The sequence below is a fragment of the Rhipicephalus microplus genome, chromosome 7 (genome assembly GCF_043290135.1).
Source record: "Rhipicephalus microplus isolate Deutch F79 chromosome 7, USDA_Rmic, whole genome shotgun sequence".
In the NCBI taxonomy this organism is placed as follows: Eukaryota; Metazoa; Arthropoda; class Arachnida; order Ixodida; family Ixodidae; genus Rhipicephalus; species Rhipicephalus microplus.
The window spans coordinates 97,141,089-97,157,552 of record NC_134706.1 but is presented as its reverse complement, the minus strand read 5'-3'; the positions used below and the strand labels follow the sequence as shown (position 1 = coordinate 97,157,552).

At 43.2% G+C, this 16,464-nt stretch overlaps 2 protein-coding genes across 2 annotated transcripts in view; one reads left to right on the top strand and one right to left on the bottom strand.

The window, feature by feature from the left end:
• LOC119179130 (uncharacterized) overlaps nt 1–16,464 on the bottom strand; it is an 86,350-nt gene that overhangs the window by 69,524 nt on the left and 362 nt on the right. The gene's annotated exons all lie outside the window — the stretch shown is intronic.
• Nucleotides 10,042–15,935, top strand: LOC142767567 (uncharacterized). The gene is made up of 2 exons (XM_075869506.1): nt 10,042–10,589; nt 14,501–15,935. Exons 1-2 carry the CDS (start codon nt 10,290–10,292, stop codon nt 15,710–15,712), a joined length of 1,512 nt encoding a protein of 503 aa, XP_075725621.1. The 5' UTR covers nt 10,042–10,289; the 3' UTR covers nt 15,713–15,935.

Here is a 16,464-nt window from a genome sequence, read left to right as displayed (position 1 = left end):
AAAGTTTTGACATCAAGAAAATTATTGTGTCTCAAACGTCGTCAGAAAGGCCTAGTCTATGCAGACTAACTTCATCATAGCAAACTATCTTAGGATGCTTCACAAGTCCGTTTTTTTAGTATGGCCTGTTGTGTAGATGGGGTATTTGTTTGTTTGTTTTTTTGTTTTTTTTATGCGCGTGGGCGCTTCACGTGTTCTGAAAAAGTGCTGTTGCATGAATACCTCTGCTGCACATACGTAGTTGCTCTGTCAAAGCGGACTAACCTGTTTATTTATTCCTGCCTTTTATTTATAAATCTTTAGTAGAAAGTCAGCAATTGTGTTGTCCTATACTTAGTCTGCGTCCTCCTTGCGCTGTGAGGTATCAAAAATGAACAATCATTATTTTGTTAATGATGTTGTTGAGCAGTGCAGCATGGTGTTTGTCCCTCTATTTAGTGCAACACTATCAGTGCCATTAAAATACTGAAGAGGGGAAGGGGTTTTGAAAAGTACGAATCTGGCATACTGCTATTGCCAGTGCAAAGCGCTTCTCGCGAACGTAACGGCTGGTACATCTTAGTTCAGGGAGTGGTCATGGCGCAACTCTACATATATAAGGTAGAGCTGCTTTCGCCACGAGTGCGTCCGAGCGTTTTCGCACGAAGATGTATTAGTCGTTGTGGCGACACACTGCACACAAAGCGGCGCAGTCATCGTGACTCGGCTGCATGCTGCAACGCCTGCGCGATGAGTATTAGCGCCATCGCTGTTTCACCAGAGGCTGACGTCACCTCTGGTGACTATAAGACTCAAGCTGCCAGGCTCGCTTATCTTATTGTTTCTCCAACCTTTCGAGTGCAGCATCGGCGTGGTTGCACTGCTCCCACGTTAATAAATGGTCATTACGTTTTATGTCGGGATCCATCCTTCATCAACCTGGCATTCCCCATCTTGTAACCCGGAAATCAAAGTAATTCTGCACCGCTATGACCAAGCAAGAATCCCTTACCGATCTTCGCCAACAATACAGTTTCAAGAGCTACTTCAGGCTTAACCACCGCCGCGGTCAGTCCACGCCCACCAAAGCTCTGTTCCAGCAGGCGCCACCACCCCTACGGCCACGGCGCCCTGAATCTTCATACCATCGCAATTTCCAAAATTTTGCCGAGGAAGCCAAGCCGACTGGCTCCTCAAGATAGGGGCTGCTTTCTGCCTGCGCAACATCAGATCGCAGCAGTAAAGGTACGTATTCACGGTAGACATGCTTCCTCCTGATCTGGGATGCGTTGTGCCTCCTCCGGGACCACAGGCACACGACCGACTTCGAAGTTTCGGGCTAGTCCTACCTCAACCAGCAGTGCCACGTCAATCACTACCTGCCATGCGAAACGATAGCATCGAACCTCGGGCCTTCACTACTCCACTGCAGAAACAAGTGAACTCAAGCTGTCCAAGTGCACCATGTTTTGACTCTGTGACGTTAACCGGTTCACACGTGACTACGCAGACACCGCATTTGCATCACATGATTTCCCACGACGCTCGCAAGATGCCACTGAGTACATCAAGTGCCACCAATGAGTGTCGTCTCACGCCTTCTCGCGGCGAGATCGTGCTATAAGTGGCAGTGCCAGCCCCACGCAAGTGTTGATAGGCGGTTGGCGCCTCCTACACAAATTCACACAGCGGTGCTTTATTGCGTGCGGTCTGAGCCGACTGCAAACGAATAAAATGCGTTGATTACAGTTTACTGTTAATATCTATGCTCTTATCTACTGAATTGATGCGTGATGCTGATGCAACGAACATTACCCACAAGTAAAGCGCATTCTGCCTTTCATAGGATGGCTCACCCAGGGTGACTCTCTTCACGCGTTAGCAATAAATCGCACCTTTCCTGTATTCTTTGTACGTAGTTAGCTTGTGTTCCGCCTGCAAACCACTACAGTAGCGTGACTAATCTACTTATTTAAATTTTTGTCATCTGCACGACAAAAAGCAGAGAACGAAATGTCGTAGAAAGTCTGTATATCTGTGGATTCGTTCAGCACCACTGTTCGCACTTTATGTTCATGATTTTTTTTCTCTCATTCTTTTCACCGTGAAATCCAGGAGAGTCGACAAGTCTAGTCAGGAAAGCATAGTGGCTGACGGCGATTTGCTCTACACTGCGTTTAATGCGTGTAGGAACATGTTCTTGCACCAATAAAAATTAAATTGCTATGTAAAAGTTCAGCAGGAAGCTTTCATCAATGAAATACGTGCATGGCAGTACCACAAAGGTCTGGTTAATGGGACAAGCATGTGTGATTTTTTGTTACAGAAAACGACCCCTGTGTTTCGTTTGTCACTAACAATACCACAAAAACACTGAGGACAATATAAAAAAGGTGGTATTTTCACTAGAAATATGTGGCTTTATAGATAAGACATTCCAACTGAATTAATCTTCAACGTCTGGGCTCACTAAAGTGTTCCTAAATCTAAGCTCTTGGTTGCGCACGATAACCTTGTTTTAGGAACAGTTTCAGTACTGATGTACCACAGCTTATGCGATAGTAATACTTCTATGTAGTGATACTACGGCCAGATAAACACAAATAAGGCTCCTTGATCGATAACTACAGTGTCTTAGTTGTACACCTACCAGCAGTGCGCAAGTGCGTCGCTTAAGGTTTTTTTTTTTTACAAACGTGTAGCTATAAAACGTTACATTCACACAGTGTTTTTTAGTCATCATATTTGGGAGGATGCCAAGAGCATTTTGCGATGTGCTTAAAAAGAAAGCGGCACCCACTCTGAAATTGGTTTGGTGAATGGAGGGTACGATGATAATAAACATCACTCTGGACAGTTGCACTTGTCGATCTTATTACAATGCATTAGCAGCCGAGCAAGACCAATTGCTTTCGTACGTCGTTTCAGGCATATGTAGAAACAGTTACACTTGCGCTAACGTGACCGTATATACCACATTCAGAGAACGTGTATGACGCACGCACACACAGAAACACGACGTGCCCTGCAGACGACGCACAAAGTAACCCACAATTCGCCTCATCGGCCAGGTGCTGTCAGTCGGCGACTCTGCTCGATCTCGCGGCCAACAGCTTCTTTTGCCAAGCCTACTATCACATTCACGTTCGAGTCACCAGATGTGGGATGCCGGATCGATAAAGGATGAATTTCATCATAAAATGTTACAACCGTTTATTAACTTGGTACCAGCCGCAGGGCAAGCATGCAATTGCTGCGCTCCAACGGTAAGGGAAACAATCATAGAAGTGAGCCTGGCAGCTTGGGTTTTACAGGCTAACCTCACCTGTGGTGAGGTCATTCTCCGGTGAAACAGTGGTAGCACGGACTCTTATCGGACGCGCATTGCAGCATTCGGCCGAGTTTCGCTGATTGGGCCAGTTTTCACGCAGAGTGTCGCCACAACATGTTTACTTCTCCAATATCATAAGTCTGTCAGATTTGCTCCTGCGTGCTCCTTTTTGTGACTGGCAGCAATGTATGTGCTGGGCACTACTTGTCGGTAAACAGTGTGGGTATATTGCTCGAATGCAACGAACAACTTGACGTGTTAAAAATGAGGCCTTCTTAACAATTCCTACAGTGCAACGAATACTTCAGGACCACTTCTAGTAATCTAGCCAGTGGAGCTTACTTTCTCAGCAATATACTTGTCTTCTGCTAATAGCAAGAAGAATTATGATAATGTTTGAAATTTAGTATGTGTTATACTTGTTTAGAAAACCCATGCAATGGTAAGTGCATAATAAAAGATGCTTCTGAAGAACACCTCGTATTCCGTTTTTTTTTCTTTTTTACGACGAGTGGCGGAGACAGATAATATCGTAAAAAAACTATATTGAGACAATTACCAACTAAATACGCCTTTTTCACTGAGTAGGTTAAAAAAAAGGGCACTGACAATTTTACCAACGTTAATAAAACGAATATTTCAGTATGGCGAGCTTTCAGAAATATCCCTGTTATTTTCTATTCAGTTTATGCAATAATCTGCCCCTTAAACTACCTTCTGTATAGTAAATATTTAAGTTGAGCAAACGTATTTTGTGAACAATCCCTCAATTTTAGATCAAATCAATTGAGTTTTGCACTCCGTATCCGGAGCGTGCCGCCTCCTAATCACCCCTACATCGGTGGTGGTGGAACACTGCTTCTGCATGGAACGCCACCAAGACAAAGCCGCCGTGAGGAAGATAAAAATGATTCTTGTGGGCTTCGGTACCTTAACAGAGCCATCAGATTAGAAAATTGCTATAAGTGTTCACCCAAAACCAGTGCAACGAAGAAGTTGGGATGGCTAGCATGTTCAAAGCCTGCATCTTTGGTTGAGACTGTGCGAAATAAAAGAAAGTAGGGCTACCTCGCATCCCAGCAACAAGTTCTGCCTTAGGCAGTGCACAGGGGCACATTTTTCGTTTAAAGTCTTGGGTCCTCCTTCAATCTAAGTGTGCGAGGACAGATGAAAATTGCATATGTATTTTCCAAATCAATTCAAGTGGGCATTTGTGACTTGATTTGCTGCTGTGCTCGATGCTATTTCGCATTGTATTGTATATTCAGCTAAGTGAACGTTCATTTATGCGAAGTATTTCTTTGGGTTCCCTGAGGTTCGCTAAAGCGCGAGTTCACTATATATACTTGCAGGAAAATCTAGTATGTTTTTGAGTCTTGTTGAACTGAGTGAAGCGTGGTCTATTAAGTTGATTGCGTATCGGCTGGTCAAAAATTTAAGTGTATTAAAGAAAACGTACCTTCGTCACTTTCGTGCGGTCTTGAGTGGCGCCTCACTATTCTTACGGTTTTGCCACAAATTTTTTTCTGGGCGTACAAATAAAGCCTAGACAACCCTGAGTTACTCAAAGTAGCAAAAGTCAGCAATAGCAAGGTACACAACTGCCGTAAAGTTACACATGCTTACCTAAGCGTGTTTTCCGTGTAATAATGTGAGTATGATGACAAAAGTGCGAGATTTTTACTTTCAAAGCGGCTGCATTAGAGAACCCCAGGTGGTCAAAATTTCCTGAGCCCTTCACTACAGCGTCCTCTCATAATCATATGAATGGTTTTGAGACGTTAAACCGCGCATATGAAACAGTCACCAAGAAAATAATTTTCAACCTAATTTGAAGAGAACACTGCTAATTTTGCTTCTCAATTCTTAAGTATTTTACGTAAACTCAGCGTAATTCAGTGCAACTGTACTTTGCTTGAGCTCTGTAGCTAAACTCTCTGTCAGTCGGGTAGTGCACCAGTTAGACTTGGCAATTGCAAGATGCGCTATGTGTTTCACTTGTAATAATTCGATGTAATCTCTGTGTGCACTTGTAAAGTTTCATTATTTTCTGAGATAGATCGAGCAGAGAAGGGATAGAGGGAGGCACTAAAGGGTATTCACGTCCAATTGGTGTTAATTGTACAGCCTTAAACCGAAAAAAAAACGTTTTTAAACCATATGCCGAGCAACATATTTTCGTCCATAATTGTTTTAGTGGCCAACACCTCCATACGCAACAAAACTCTCATGAAAACTTCGTAATTCACGTCATTGTTTCAAACTACCTTACATGTACAAAAAATACTTCGACATTTTATTTTATTAGTATCGGCAGAGACCACCATGTTTTTGCCCAATCTTCTCAGGCCTTGATTCTATGAGCTTTTGTAAGACAGTGCTTACTTATTTTTATATCATGAAAGTGTTTCATGCCGAGATCCACTATGGCTTCACTGATCTATTTCCGTCTCAGATATGACGTCGCATAATATACCATAAAAGTAATGCCAAAACTGATAACAAGCGATTACACAGCGTAACATGACACTTCAAGCGTAGTGGGGCCTTCGATATTTGTTCTTGTTCATCTGCAAGAAAGAATCAATGTTGGGGTGCTCAAGAGCATCAGTAGCTAAGGCATTTATTTCAGCGATTCTCTGAGGAAAGAGTACTCAATAGTGTTTTTTCTGCACTTCAACTCGGCCACTATTTTTGTGGGTAGAGACCTAGTACTAGCCAATGAGCTAATGACGGCTACTATGAATGCGAATTTATCAACTTTTTAAGGTGATGAAACCACGGAACCTCAATGGAAATACCTGCCAGGAGATCAAAAATTTTTTGTTGGATAGGGAAATTCGTAAAATACCATTTATTTAGCCGGAGCTGTAACTTCATTCATGTTTCAGGCACGTTTATTTTGAAGAAAATTGGTAGGTCATTATCTAGGCATATTACAATGTTATTGTCCCAGGATATGTACGCAAATTAAACGTGTTCTTGGAGCACCACTGACACTCTTTCCCTTCGCGTCATATGTAATCAACTTTATCACATCAGTATCAAACAAACGATGAACAGGCTCTCCAAAGTTTGAACCTAAACAATATTAAGCAACAAAACCTATAACCACTCTTTTTTTTAATGCCTCTTACCGTTTCATTGTGGTTTTGTACATTTCGTTTGGGGATGAAACGCATACGGTGCGCATATGGAGGACTAATTATTACGATGGACAGAGAAAATTGGAAGGTGTTTGCGCAAAGCCCATTCTGTAAACTTTTTTTTTGCTTCCCGATAACAAGCATTACTCTATTTCAGTGCAAGAGCATTGCATCAACTGTCGTAACGGGATGCTGCTTGAGGTGAACGCACTGTGACTATTAAAAACGCCAACACAGCGTCAGTGCACTAGCGGTAATTTCCGGTGAGTACTGATAACATGTCCCAACGTGCATACGGTACTATCATAAGCAAAAAACGGGCGCGATCATTCAATGGTAGCGGAAACAAGTCGTGTTAAAAAATTCAAACCTTTACTTGCGCATGTAATTGTCAAATGTTACTTAGGCACGCCTGTTATACACGTTTTTTTTTTTTTGGTAGGAAATGGTAATGATATTTTACATAGCCCAACACAAGCCGGCGTTTGGTATGCTTCGAGAAAACTTCCCAATAGTTTAACCCTTACTTTAGACAACACTAGCGTCGTTCAATTTCTTATTCTGACAACGGCAGTGCTTTTGGATTAACTGCGTCGTATATATATTGATGAAAAGTAGTACACCTTTTTCTTTATTCTGCTTCAACTACATATATTTGCTGCCATTTCATACCGTCGAAAAGTGTTTAGAAACTCGAAAAGTGTTCAGAAAAGGACTAGAAAAGTGTTTAGATACTCAGCATGGTAATAAGGATACCATAGGTCAACTTTAGTGTGCAGCTTCATTGATAATGATATGTGTCCTTTTCTATTGATACAGAACTGAGAACTCAATATTTACGAGTCGCTTGAGCTAACACAACAATTCCCAGACGTTGAAATGCTTACTCTGTCGTCGATGTCTACTTCCTGCAAACCTGTACAAGGCAAATAATTGCCGCGCGCAGTTGTCCTGTAGCTGCACGAATTCATAATTTGTAAAACTAAGAGTAACTACTATGATCCCCGTTACGGTGCTCATGGTAGCTGAGATTCTGCCAGATAATCTCATATGAGATCCCACCAGTATGTCAAGTGTCAGTGTCTAACAATCAAAGCAATGTGCATTATTACGTATCATGTATTATTCAACCTGTAATGTTTTCGCATGTATATACGTACTGCCGCAGCATTGGACCGGTGGGTGGATCTACAACGATGACACTACATAACCATGTAAACAGGCTTTTCATTGCAGCAAGCATGTGATGTGCGCCATACGCTCGTTAAGTGAAGGAAAAGAACAAAAATAAATTGCAAAAACTAAATCGCCAGGAACATAAAGAATAAGTCATAGCGAAAACATTCCCCAAATAGTGTGTGTGATTATTAAAATTGGTTGAGCGTAAAGCAGAAAAGACATATTTATTCTCCATGATCATGCAAAGAGTTTCTTTTTATTTTGTTTACAGGTACTGCAGGCTTTCTTCGTTCCATGCAGGAGTAAAACAGAAAGAGTATATTTTACAATATTGTCACGGGGTCGTGACGTGGCCGAAGACAGGAGACTTCGTGTTAGGATTTAACTGTTTATTTGGGCGAACCTGTGCCCGGTAAACTGAAAGTCCAATTACAGCAGCAGTCTCGCACAGATAGCAGTCTCGGACTGATAGCGGCGAACGGAGCGTCGGCCTTCGATCAACAACTGACAAGCGGCGAAGCGCGACGGCATTTATACTCTTGCCGTCGAATGTTCTAGCGTTATCGCTGGCGGTGGCGTAGCTTCCAGAACAATCTGTACCGTTCGCACAGTGGGCGTGATCTTATCGAAATGATCTACTACAGTCCGGAACCTTCTAGAAAACTGCAGGCGCGGTTTGCGCTGAGAATCGTGCGGTGTTTTCGGACCATAACAAAAACTTGGGAAATGGAACGTGGCAACCCCCCTCTAAAAAAAAGGCATCGTCCCGATGCTTTAACTAAAGATGAAAGTACAATAATAATGCAAGAAAGTACAATGAATAAATTACGATACAACAATAATACAAAAAAAAACACTAGTTCAGTTTGTTAACGCGCATGAAACGGCTTGAGGCGCGCGACATGGACGACTTCAGGTCGCGATCGGCGTCGTTGAGAGTTCGTGATGCCGTCGGGGACAACCTCGTAATCAAGTGGGCCGAGCCGTCGAACCACCCTGTACGGTCCGAAGTACCGTCGCAGAAGCTTTTCACTTAGTCCACGTCGGCGTATCGGCGTCCACACCCAAACACGTTCACCGGGCTGGTATTCCACGAAGCGTCGTCGAAGGTTGTAACGGTGGCTGTCGGTCGTCTGTTGATTCTTGATACGGAGACGCGCAAGTTGTCGGGCTTCTTCGGCGCGTTGAAGGTACTCGCTCACATCGAGGTTTTCTTCGTCGGTGACGTTGGGTAACATGGCATCGAGCGTCGTTGCCGGGCTCCTTCCGTAGACCAATTTGTATGGCGATATCTGCGTCGTCTCCTGCACCGCCGTGTTGTATGCGAAGGTCACATACGGAAGAATGGCGTCCCACGTCTTGTGTTCGACATCGACGTACATTGACAGCATGTCGGCGATCGTCTTGTTAAGCCGCTCGGTGAGGCCGTTGGTCTGTGGGTGGTACGCTGTCGTCCGGCGGTGGTTTGTTTGGCTGTATGCCAAGATTGCTTGAGTTAAGTCGGCAGTGAATGCCGTTCCTCTGTCGGTGATAAGGACCTCTGGGACCTCCTGTCTTCGGCCACGTCACGACCCCGTGACATCTGGTGGAGGTGCTGCTTCGTTCATGTACCGGACGCCCCCGTCAAGCCGTGTACCCAGCACCTCCACCAGATGTCACGGGGTCGTGACGTGGCCGAAGACAGGAGACTTCGTGTTAGGATTTAACTGTTTATTTGGGCGAACCTGTGCCCGGTAAACTGAAAGTCCAATTACAGCAGCAGTCTCGCACAGATAGCAGTCTCGGACTGATAGCGGCGAACGGAGCGTCGGCCTTCGATCAACAACTGACAAGCGGCGAAGCGCGTCGGCATTTATACTCTTGCCGTCGAATGTTCTAGCGTTATCGCTGGCGGTGGCGTAGCTTCCAGAACAATCTGTACCGTTCGCACAGTGGGCGTGATCTTATCGAAATGATCTACTACAGTCCGGAACCTTCTAGAAAACTGCAGGCGCGGTTTGCGCTGAGAATCGTGCGGTGTTTTCGGACCATAACAAAAACTTGGGAAATGGAACGTGGCAATATATATATAATACCTTGAATAGCTTGGCATAATTCAGAGAGTAGATAAAAAAAGTACACAACTGGACAGTGGTGTGAACACTCAGTTCATATATAGTTTTTCTAATAGAGCAGATTTCCACTCTAAAAATGTAGTACGGTAAAATGCTATACTCACTGCTTTTTACCGACGACAAATATTGCTCTTACATTAAGGGATGTCTTTCCTTTCACCGGGCACGGCTTATCTTGTGGCCATTACCTCGTGCCCGCTGATATAGATAGCGTGAAGGGCAGTTGTGCTGCCCGCTTTTTATCGGTGCTATGTGCGCTTTCAAAAACATGGTGCACTCGTCTTATTATCTCTAAGGGCGACACTGCAGAGATTAGTCCTCATGGTTTTTCTCTGGCAAGTATAGGACTCTAGTTCAGAAGTATTTGTGTAGCCTTATGCACGTTTCTAGTCTAGCTCGCAGTTTTCAATAGCCTCGTGGCAGTAATAGTTATGCATTTTTTTATTCTCGGCATACAACAACCGAACAGACAGTGTGTGTTTCTACAACTTTAGCATAGACACTCTTTGCGAACCATATCGCAGCTATTATTTTATTGAGATGCCTGAGCTACTACGCGTTGTAACACTCCGGGGAATTCAGCGTGGCGTCGACTGGAGACCTACACAGCTCGCCGGTCACCTCCCCTCATATCTGGAGCCTTGTAGCTTGTGCGGGGGTGTAGAGCCGACGACGACTGCGCTGCCCTGCTCACACATCTTCTGCGATAACTGCTTACAAGCGAGCACGACTGAATCTGAATGTGGTGCGCAATTTTGCGTGCTGGATGGCCAGCCCTTTGTTGCAAAGGAACATGCCTGTTGGAAGAAATGTTCGGCGAAAGATGCTGCATCTATAAAGGTGGGCCTCACATAGCCAGCGTTTACATCAATGTCAGCTCGTGTATATATGTGCATGTTTTCGGTCAAAAGTGCCTTTCAAAACCACCAGTCATTTAACGTTCGGAGGTCCTTCACGGTTTCGAGCAAGCAAAGTGGTCTGCAACGACAAGCGGGCTCAGTTAATCTGGCTTCTTATAGCTCCTTCAAATGTATTGGATAGCTTCCCACAAATATATCCAGACTAGTGGCACGCGTGTTTAGTGCCGGAACATAGTTTCAAGCATTGCCTTCCTGTGGTCAATCTAAACTCAGGAGGCCCATTTATCTTTCTGGGTTTCCAAACAGGTAAACTTGATGTGGCCAAGAAGCACAAACTTGGATCTATATAATATTGCCGTTTATATTATTTGGCAGTATGTAATACTGACTCATATATTCTTGAAAGTCCTATTAGCGTTTGACTGTTTTTGCTGCCTAAATCTTTCCGTACAACAGGAAGTGCTTTTTTGTATGTTGAGGCGGAAGCTATTTCGCCTTTCGGGTGGAGCCGCTAAGATGGCGTGCTGCTTGTATTTTGATGATGCTAAAATACAAAAAAAACGCTAGCATTCTCGCTGCTCTTTGCCAGCATCCAAGAGAAGTGAAAGTGAAGCATCCCACTGATGTGGTGTTGTCGGTATATTACATCATTAGTGCACTGGTGGCGTGAATTTATTTTCTATAATTATACTGCAGTTGGAGCTGGTTCATATGTATATTTTTTGTTGTGAGATGTTTAACGCTTACATTACTTAATCTTCATAGTGCATGTTTTACGCAGCGCGCAATCTTGAAAACAGATCAAATTAATTCTTCTGTAATCTTTTTCAACAATAATGCGTTTATGTAGACCACCACAGATTACATTCATCTCACCGCACAAATAAAATAATATTTTTCAATGCCTGGAGCGGGAACGTCTTGCGATAAGTGTTAAAGGTGAGCACGCTTGTAATCTGAGTAGCGTTTCATTCACTGTGACATTTCCTTCTTGAGCAAACAGCGGGAAGAATCAAAACAGACAGACACAGAACTTTATTCGGTCCTGAGAAACGCTACTCTTTTAGCATGATTAATAAATTGTGCAGGGGAACGTTGCAGCAGGTCAGCAAAATGTTACACGAAAAATTGCAGTTCAACAGTCTTGGAAGCGAACATCAATTTTCAGAGTAGCGAAGCAATGAAGAAAAACGAATACGTAAATTACGGCAGTTGTCGACGGTTGGTACCAACTATGAGACAGCAATATTCGGAGAACAAGAAAGGTGTATAGCGAGTCGGGCAGGTATTTTCAGATTATGAAAAGTTGTCGACCATTCTCGTTTGAGAAACAGGTGTACAACAGTTACATCTTGACGGTACATTCAAAATACGGTCAGTTTAACAACTATCGATGTCTTCATTTTCTCGATACGTACTTTAGCAGACGCGTCACTTTGATTTTTCTTTAGTTCACACTCTGCGCAAATCATCGCCGCATTAGTTTGCTGGACGCCGCCATAAGGCCACACGTTCCAATGAGTCTTGTACCATGACGTTCGGCAAATGATTTTACAATGCCTCGGTATACTGTGGTAACTTTACAGCTTGCATATGAATGCATGCTAAATAACATTTTGACCCACGTTTTAGAAGGCCTTTCTCATGTACCATTCTCTCTACGCAAAAACTAGAAAAAATATCTAAAGCTATGCTAAACTTTAGACCCACCAAGTTTCTAGAACTCTGTGACTTGCGTCTTAGTAAGGAGCTGACCACACTCTAAAAAAGAGTATGTGTGACTCTTTTCATGTATAGTGCTGACCTATCATGTATATACTCCTTTGTTACTCATGGAACTCCCAGAATAGAGCGTGATGAGCGCCAAAGAGTGTTTAAGTGGCTGCGTAAAGAAATTCATACACGTCTCAAGCCACAATTTTTAAGAAGTAGTAAAATCATTTCTTCTTATTGTGTAGACAATTCATCAAATTCTACGTACCTCACTTTTCTCACTCAAAACTAACAGTAACATTTTTTAAACACCGTGAACAAGCGTAAAGTTATAGCCGTTTATATTATTCAAGATTATGACACGTTGGAACCATTGCCAACCCGAGGAAGTATACCGCGCGTGTGTGTGTGTGTGTGTGTGTGTGTGTGTGTGTGTGTATGTGTGTGTGTGTGTGTTTGTGTGTGTGTGTGTGTAAAAGAGAGAGAGAGAGACCTAAGATTTTGTACAGTTTTCGGTCAGCACCTGCAGAGGCCAGTGTCATCGTTGAAATGGTTCTATTTTCTCGCAGTAACATGGGTTGTACAATATTACGCTGCTTTAAAAAGGTACCAATTATTTCATCTGCTGAACTAAAGCCCTACGACGGAGAATGTGCGAAAGTGAAAATGTTGTACTTTTGCTCTGTTCTAATTTTCATCGTCCATTCACCATCATAAATCTATATTGACTCTGGCAACGCTGTAGTTACGCTTATCGTACAGGTGTTTTTGATTGCCAGTTTCTTTTCTTTATGGACTGCTGTCATTCGGCGTGTTCGTGGCTGTTCTAGTCATTTACGATGGGAACACCTTAGATGACCTCAGTCATAAAGTAAAAAAAAATTGCTGCTCACACACATCAACATAGCTAGAGGTTAATAAGCACGTCGATGCCAAACCACAATACAATTTCTGAGAACCTTGTCTTGAGAAACTATCGTTATGTCTTGACATATGGGGCTCATCAGTGCACACCAAAGTCAAGCTACAAGCGTGATATTTTGTTAGGTATCCAACAAGGCAGGCTGTTCAACCGGACACACCTCAACCCTCCCCCAATCCCACCCGAACCTAATCAGTGGTTGAGGTTACATGCCAAAATATATTGGCATGTTTCCAGTATGTATGTATCCAATATTATGGAAAAAGCACAGAAATCTGCGCACTACTTGTGGCGTTCTCCTAACTGTGGCAGAATGAATGTAAATATAGGTAATAGGATTAACTGCGGTAGTAATTGCATAAAGTTAAACAATTCACTTTTCAACCAGACAATATAGATGGTGAACCTCAATGTCGAATTTGACTCTTTCCTGCGAATGGTCCAAAACCGCTTTGAAACTTTTGAAAGCCGGTCACTGGTAATCACTGCGGTATGACAAAATCTGACTAACTTAGCTGGCGCAACCTGAACCAACCCACCAAAAAGCGCATCTGTCATTCACTTTGAAAAGAGCCCCCACTATTTCTCTGGCATCGGGGATGGAGGATGGAGAATAAGGAAGCGTCGATAAGCCATCAGGCAGCAGGAAACGCTGCCACCAAACTGAGCGTGTAGATTGACGGTAGGTAACAGCAAGGGAACGAGTGTTGTTATTTATGGCATTTTTGAAGTGAATGACAGATGCGCTGCTTGGTGCGTCGGTTTGCCTTTCGCTAGCTCAATTGACCAGATTTTATCGCTACGTGGTTATTACCAAGTACCGCCATTAAGAAATTCGAAAGTGTCTGTAGACTATCTACAGGAAGGACTTAAATTCACTCTTTTGTGTTGAACGCTTATTTACACTGTTGAAAAAGTTAATTGTCACAATTTACATAACTATTGCCATAATCAATGTTTTTACTCATCTCAAAGGGCTCTCTGCCACAATAAAGGTGGTGGCGCAGGCACGTCTTCTGTGTACTTTTTTAATTATGTGTTTAGAACAAGTGGGTAACGATTTCGAGTACTTAGTACTCGACTATGGGAGAGCCTAAAGCCGTCCCGTGGGCTTGAGAGAGATGGAAGAATTTTTTGAAACACCTTGCATAGCCGCTTAACGGCAAAATCAATCACGATACAGCCTATTATAGCCTCGGCGAGTTGCGCTAGGTGTGTAAGTGATACTCACGTTGTTGTTTTGTAACCTCTTGCAGGTAGCGTGCTGGAACTCTTGCTACGGGTGTGATTTCATAGGGTCAGTCTCACTTTTACCAGAGCACTTTGAAGTGGACTGCACATTTCATCCAGCTGTGTGTCCTCGGTGCAAGGTGACTATGCTGCTAGTGGACCTCCCGGATCATTATCGGACATCCTGCATGGTGCCTCTTGAGCGGACTGAGTCGGCTCATTGGAGTCCTCAGTTAAATCACGCTACATCCCGCACCACATGGGGTGAAGATGTGACACTGACAGCTCACGACACACTTGTCGGCTTGGAATCTAGAATGAATGAGCTAGTGGAGTATGTAAGAGACCTTGATACAAAATCTACTCGAATGAGTTTGAGTCTCAGTGAAGTAACAGAAATTCTGCGGCAAATAACTGTGACATTGTTGAAGTCATCGAGCTGTTCAAGTAATGAAGCTGAGTGCGCCACTTTATCAACCAATCCACAAGGAAACATGTCAAGTTGTGTATTGCAAAGCGCAACAGCAAGCGCCGAAGCGATAGTAGCTCCCACACCTCCTACTCTCGCGGAAAATGGCACGCTTTCCGAAGCACACGGAAGCATACGTGCAGCATCATTGCCTAGTCCCATGTATTCTGTGCCTGTAGCGAGTCATGGCTTGAGGAGACAGACAACGCAATTTACACATTGCGTGCCCGGCCGAGAAGTTGCCGACAGAGAGAATAGAGCGTTCCTGGCTTCGTTCAGGAGAAGAAAGGCACCAAGTTCTGGATCCGCTTCTGATTTCATGCCACTCTATGACCTACTGAAGCGTGGCATAGAACTCTCTGTTCCGGAAACCTGGACTGCGAAAGTTGCCTTGGATGGCAAGAAAGACTGTCATGTGAAAATTGTCATACTGGAAGAAAACTCGGCGCTGGATGTCTACGCAAAAGTGGAAGAGCGCCGGAAAACATTCAATCCTTGGAAGGTGGAGTCCGTGAGGTTGGTGCATCCGAGCGAAAGCACGCTCCTATCACACTCTAGTGGCAGCCATCCACTAGAACCTACATGGATACATTCCAGAGCGGCTCGTCTTAAGTTTCCGGCTAGCGGTTATGCATTCCACGGGTCCCACAGGTTTGAAGCTATGTGCAGGCGAGGCTTCGTCGTGGGGGATGATACCGTGACGTTTTGTGTGACACTCATACGCAAGTGGAGCGCGCCCACGGAATCCACCGAAGCTGAAGGAACTTAAAGAGCGATAATTTGTGCACGAACTGACACGTAGGTTTCCTTTACTTGTTCAGAGCATTTTAATTATCCAGGATAAGTGTAACAGGTCTTTACCAATTCTACATCATTGTTCAAGCAGAACTTAATGTGCGCGCGAGTATTTCTTTGCGTTCTATGAACAAAAAATATAGCATCACGCTCACTTTTTTGCATGTGCAAATAAATTTTGATCTCACACTGACAAATTATTTCCCACATGTAAAACACGTGCACTACGAGATAAGGTAAGAGAACACTTAGAACGGTGGCGCTATATATATATATATATATATATATATATATATATATATATATATATATATATATATATATATATATATATATATATATATATATATATATATATATATATATATATATATATATATATATATATATATATATATATATATATATTGCCCGCGATCGTCCTGACGCGATCAGGACACCCGATCGCGTCAGGACTAAACTGTATTCTGATGAAGGGCGGACCCGCGGCCGAAACGTCAATAAAATAACTTCGTACGTGCGTTTTCAGAATAGAATCCGCTGCAGGGATTTTAGGACTTGGAATGTGGCATTCAAAATATTAATTTGCTAGTGGTGTATGGTTACATAAATTACACCAGTAAAATTAAATATAGCATGGCTGTATTTTTCTGTATTATTTATGAATAAGTGTTCTGTTTTTCTACGCCAATGTACAGTATTGATCAAATGGGCGGCTTTCGAAGT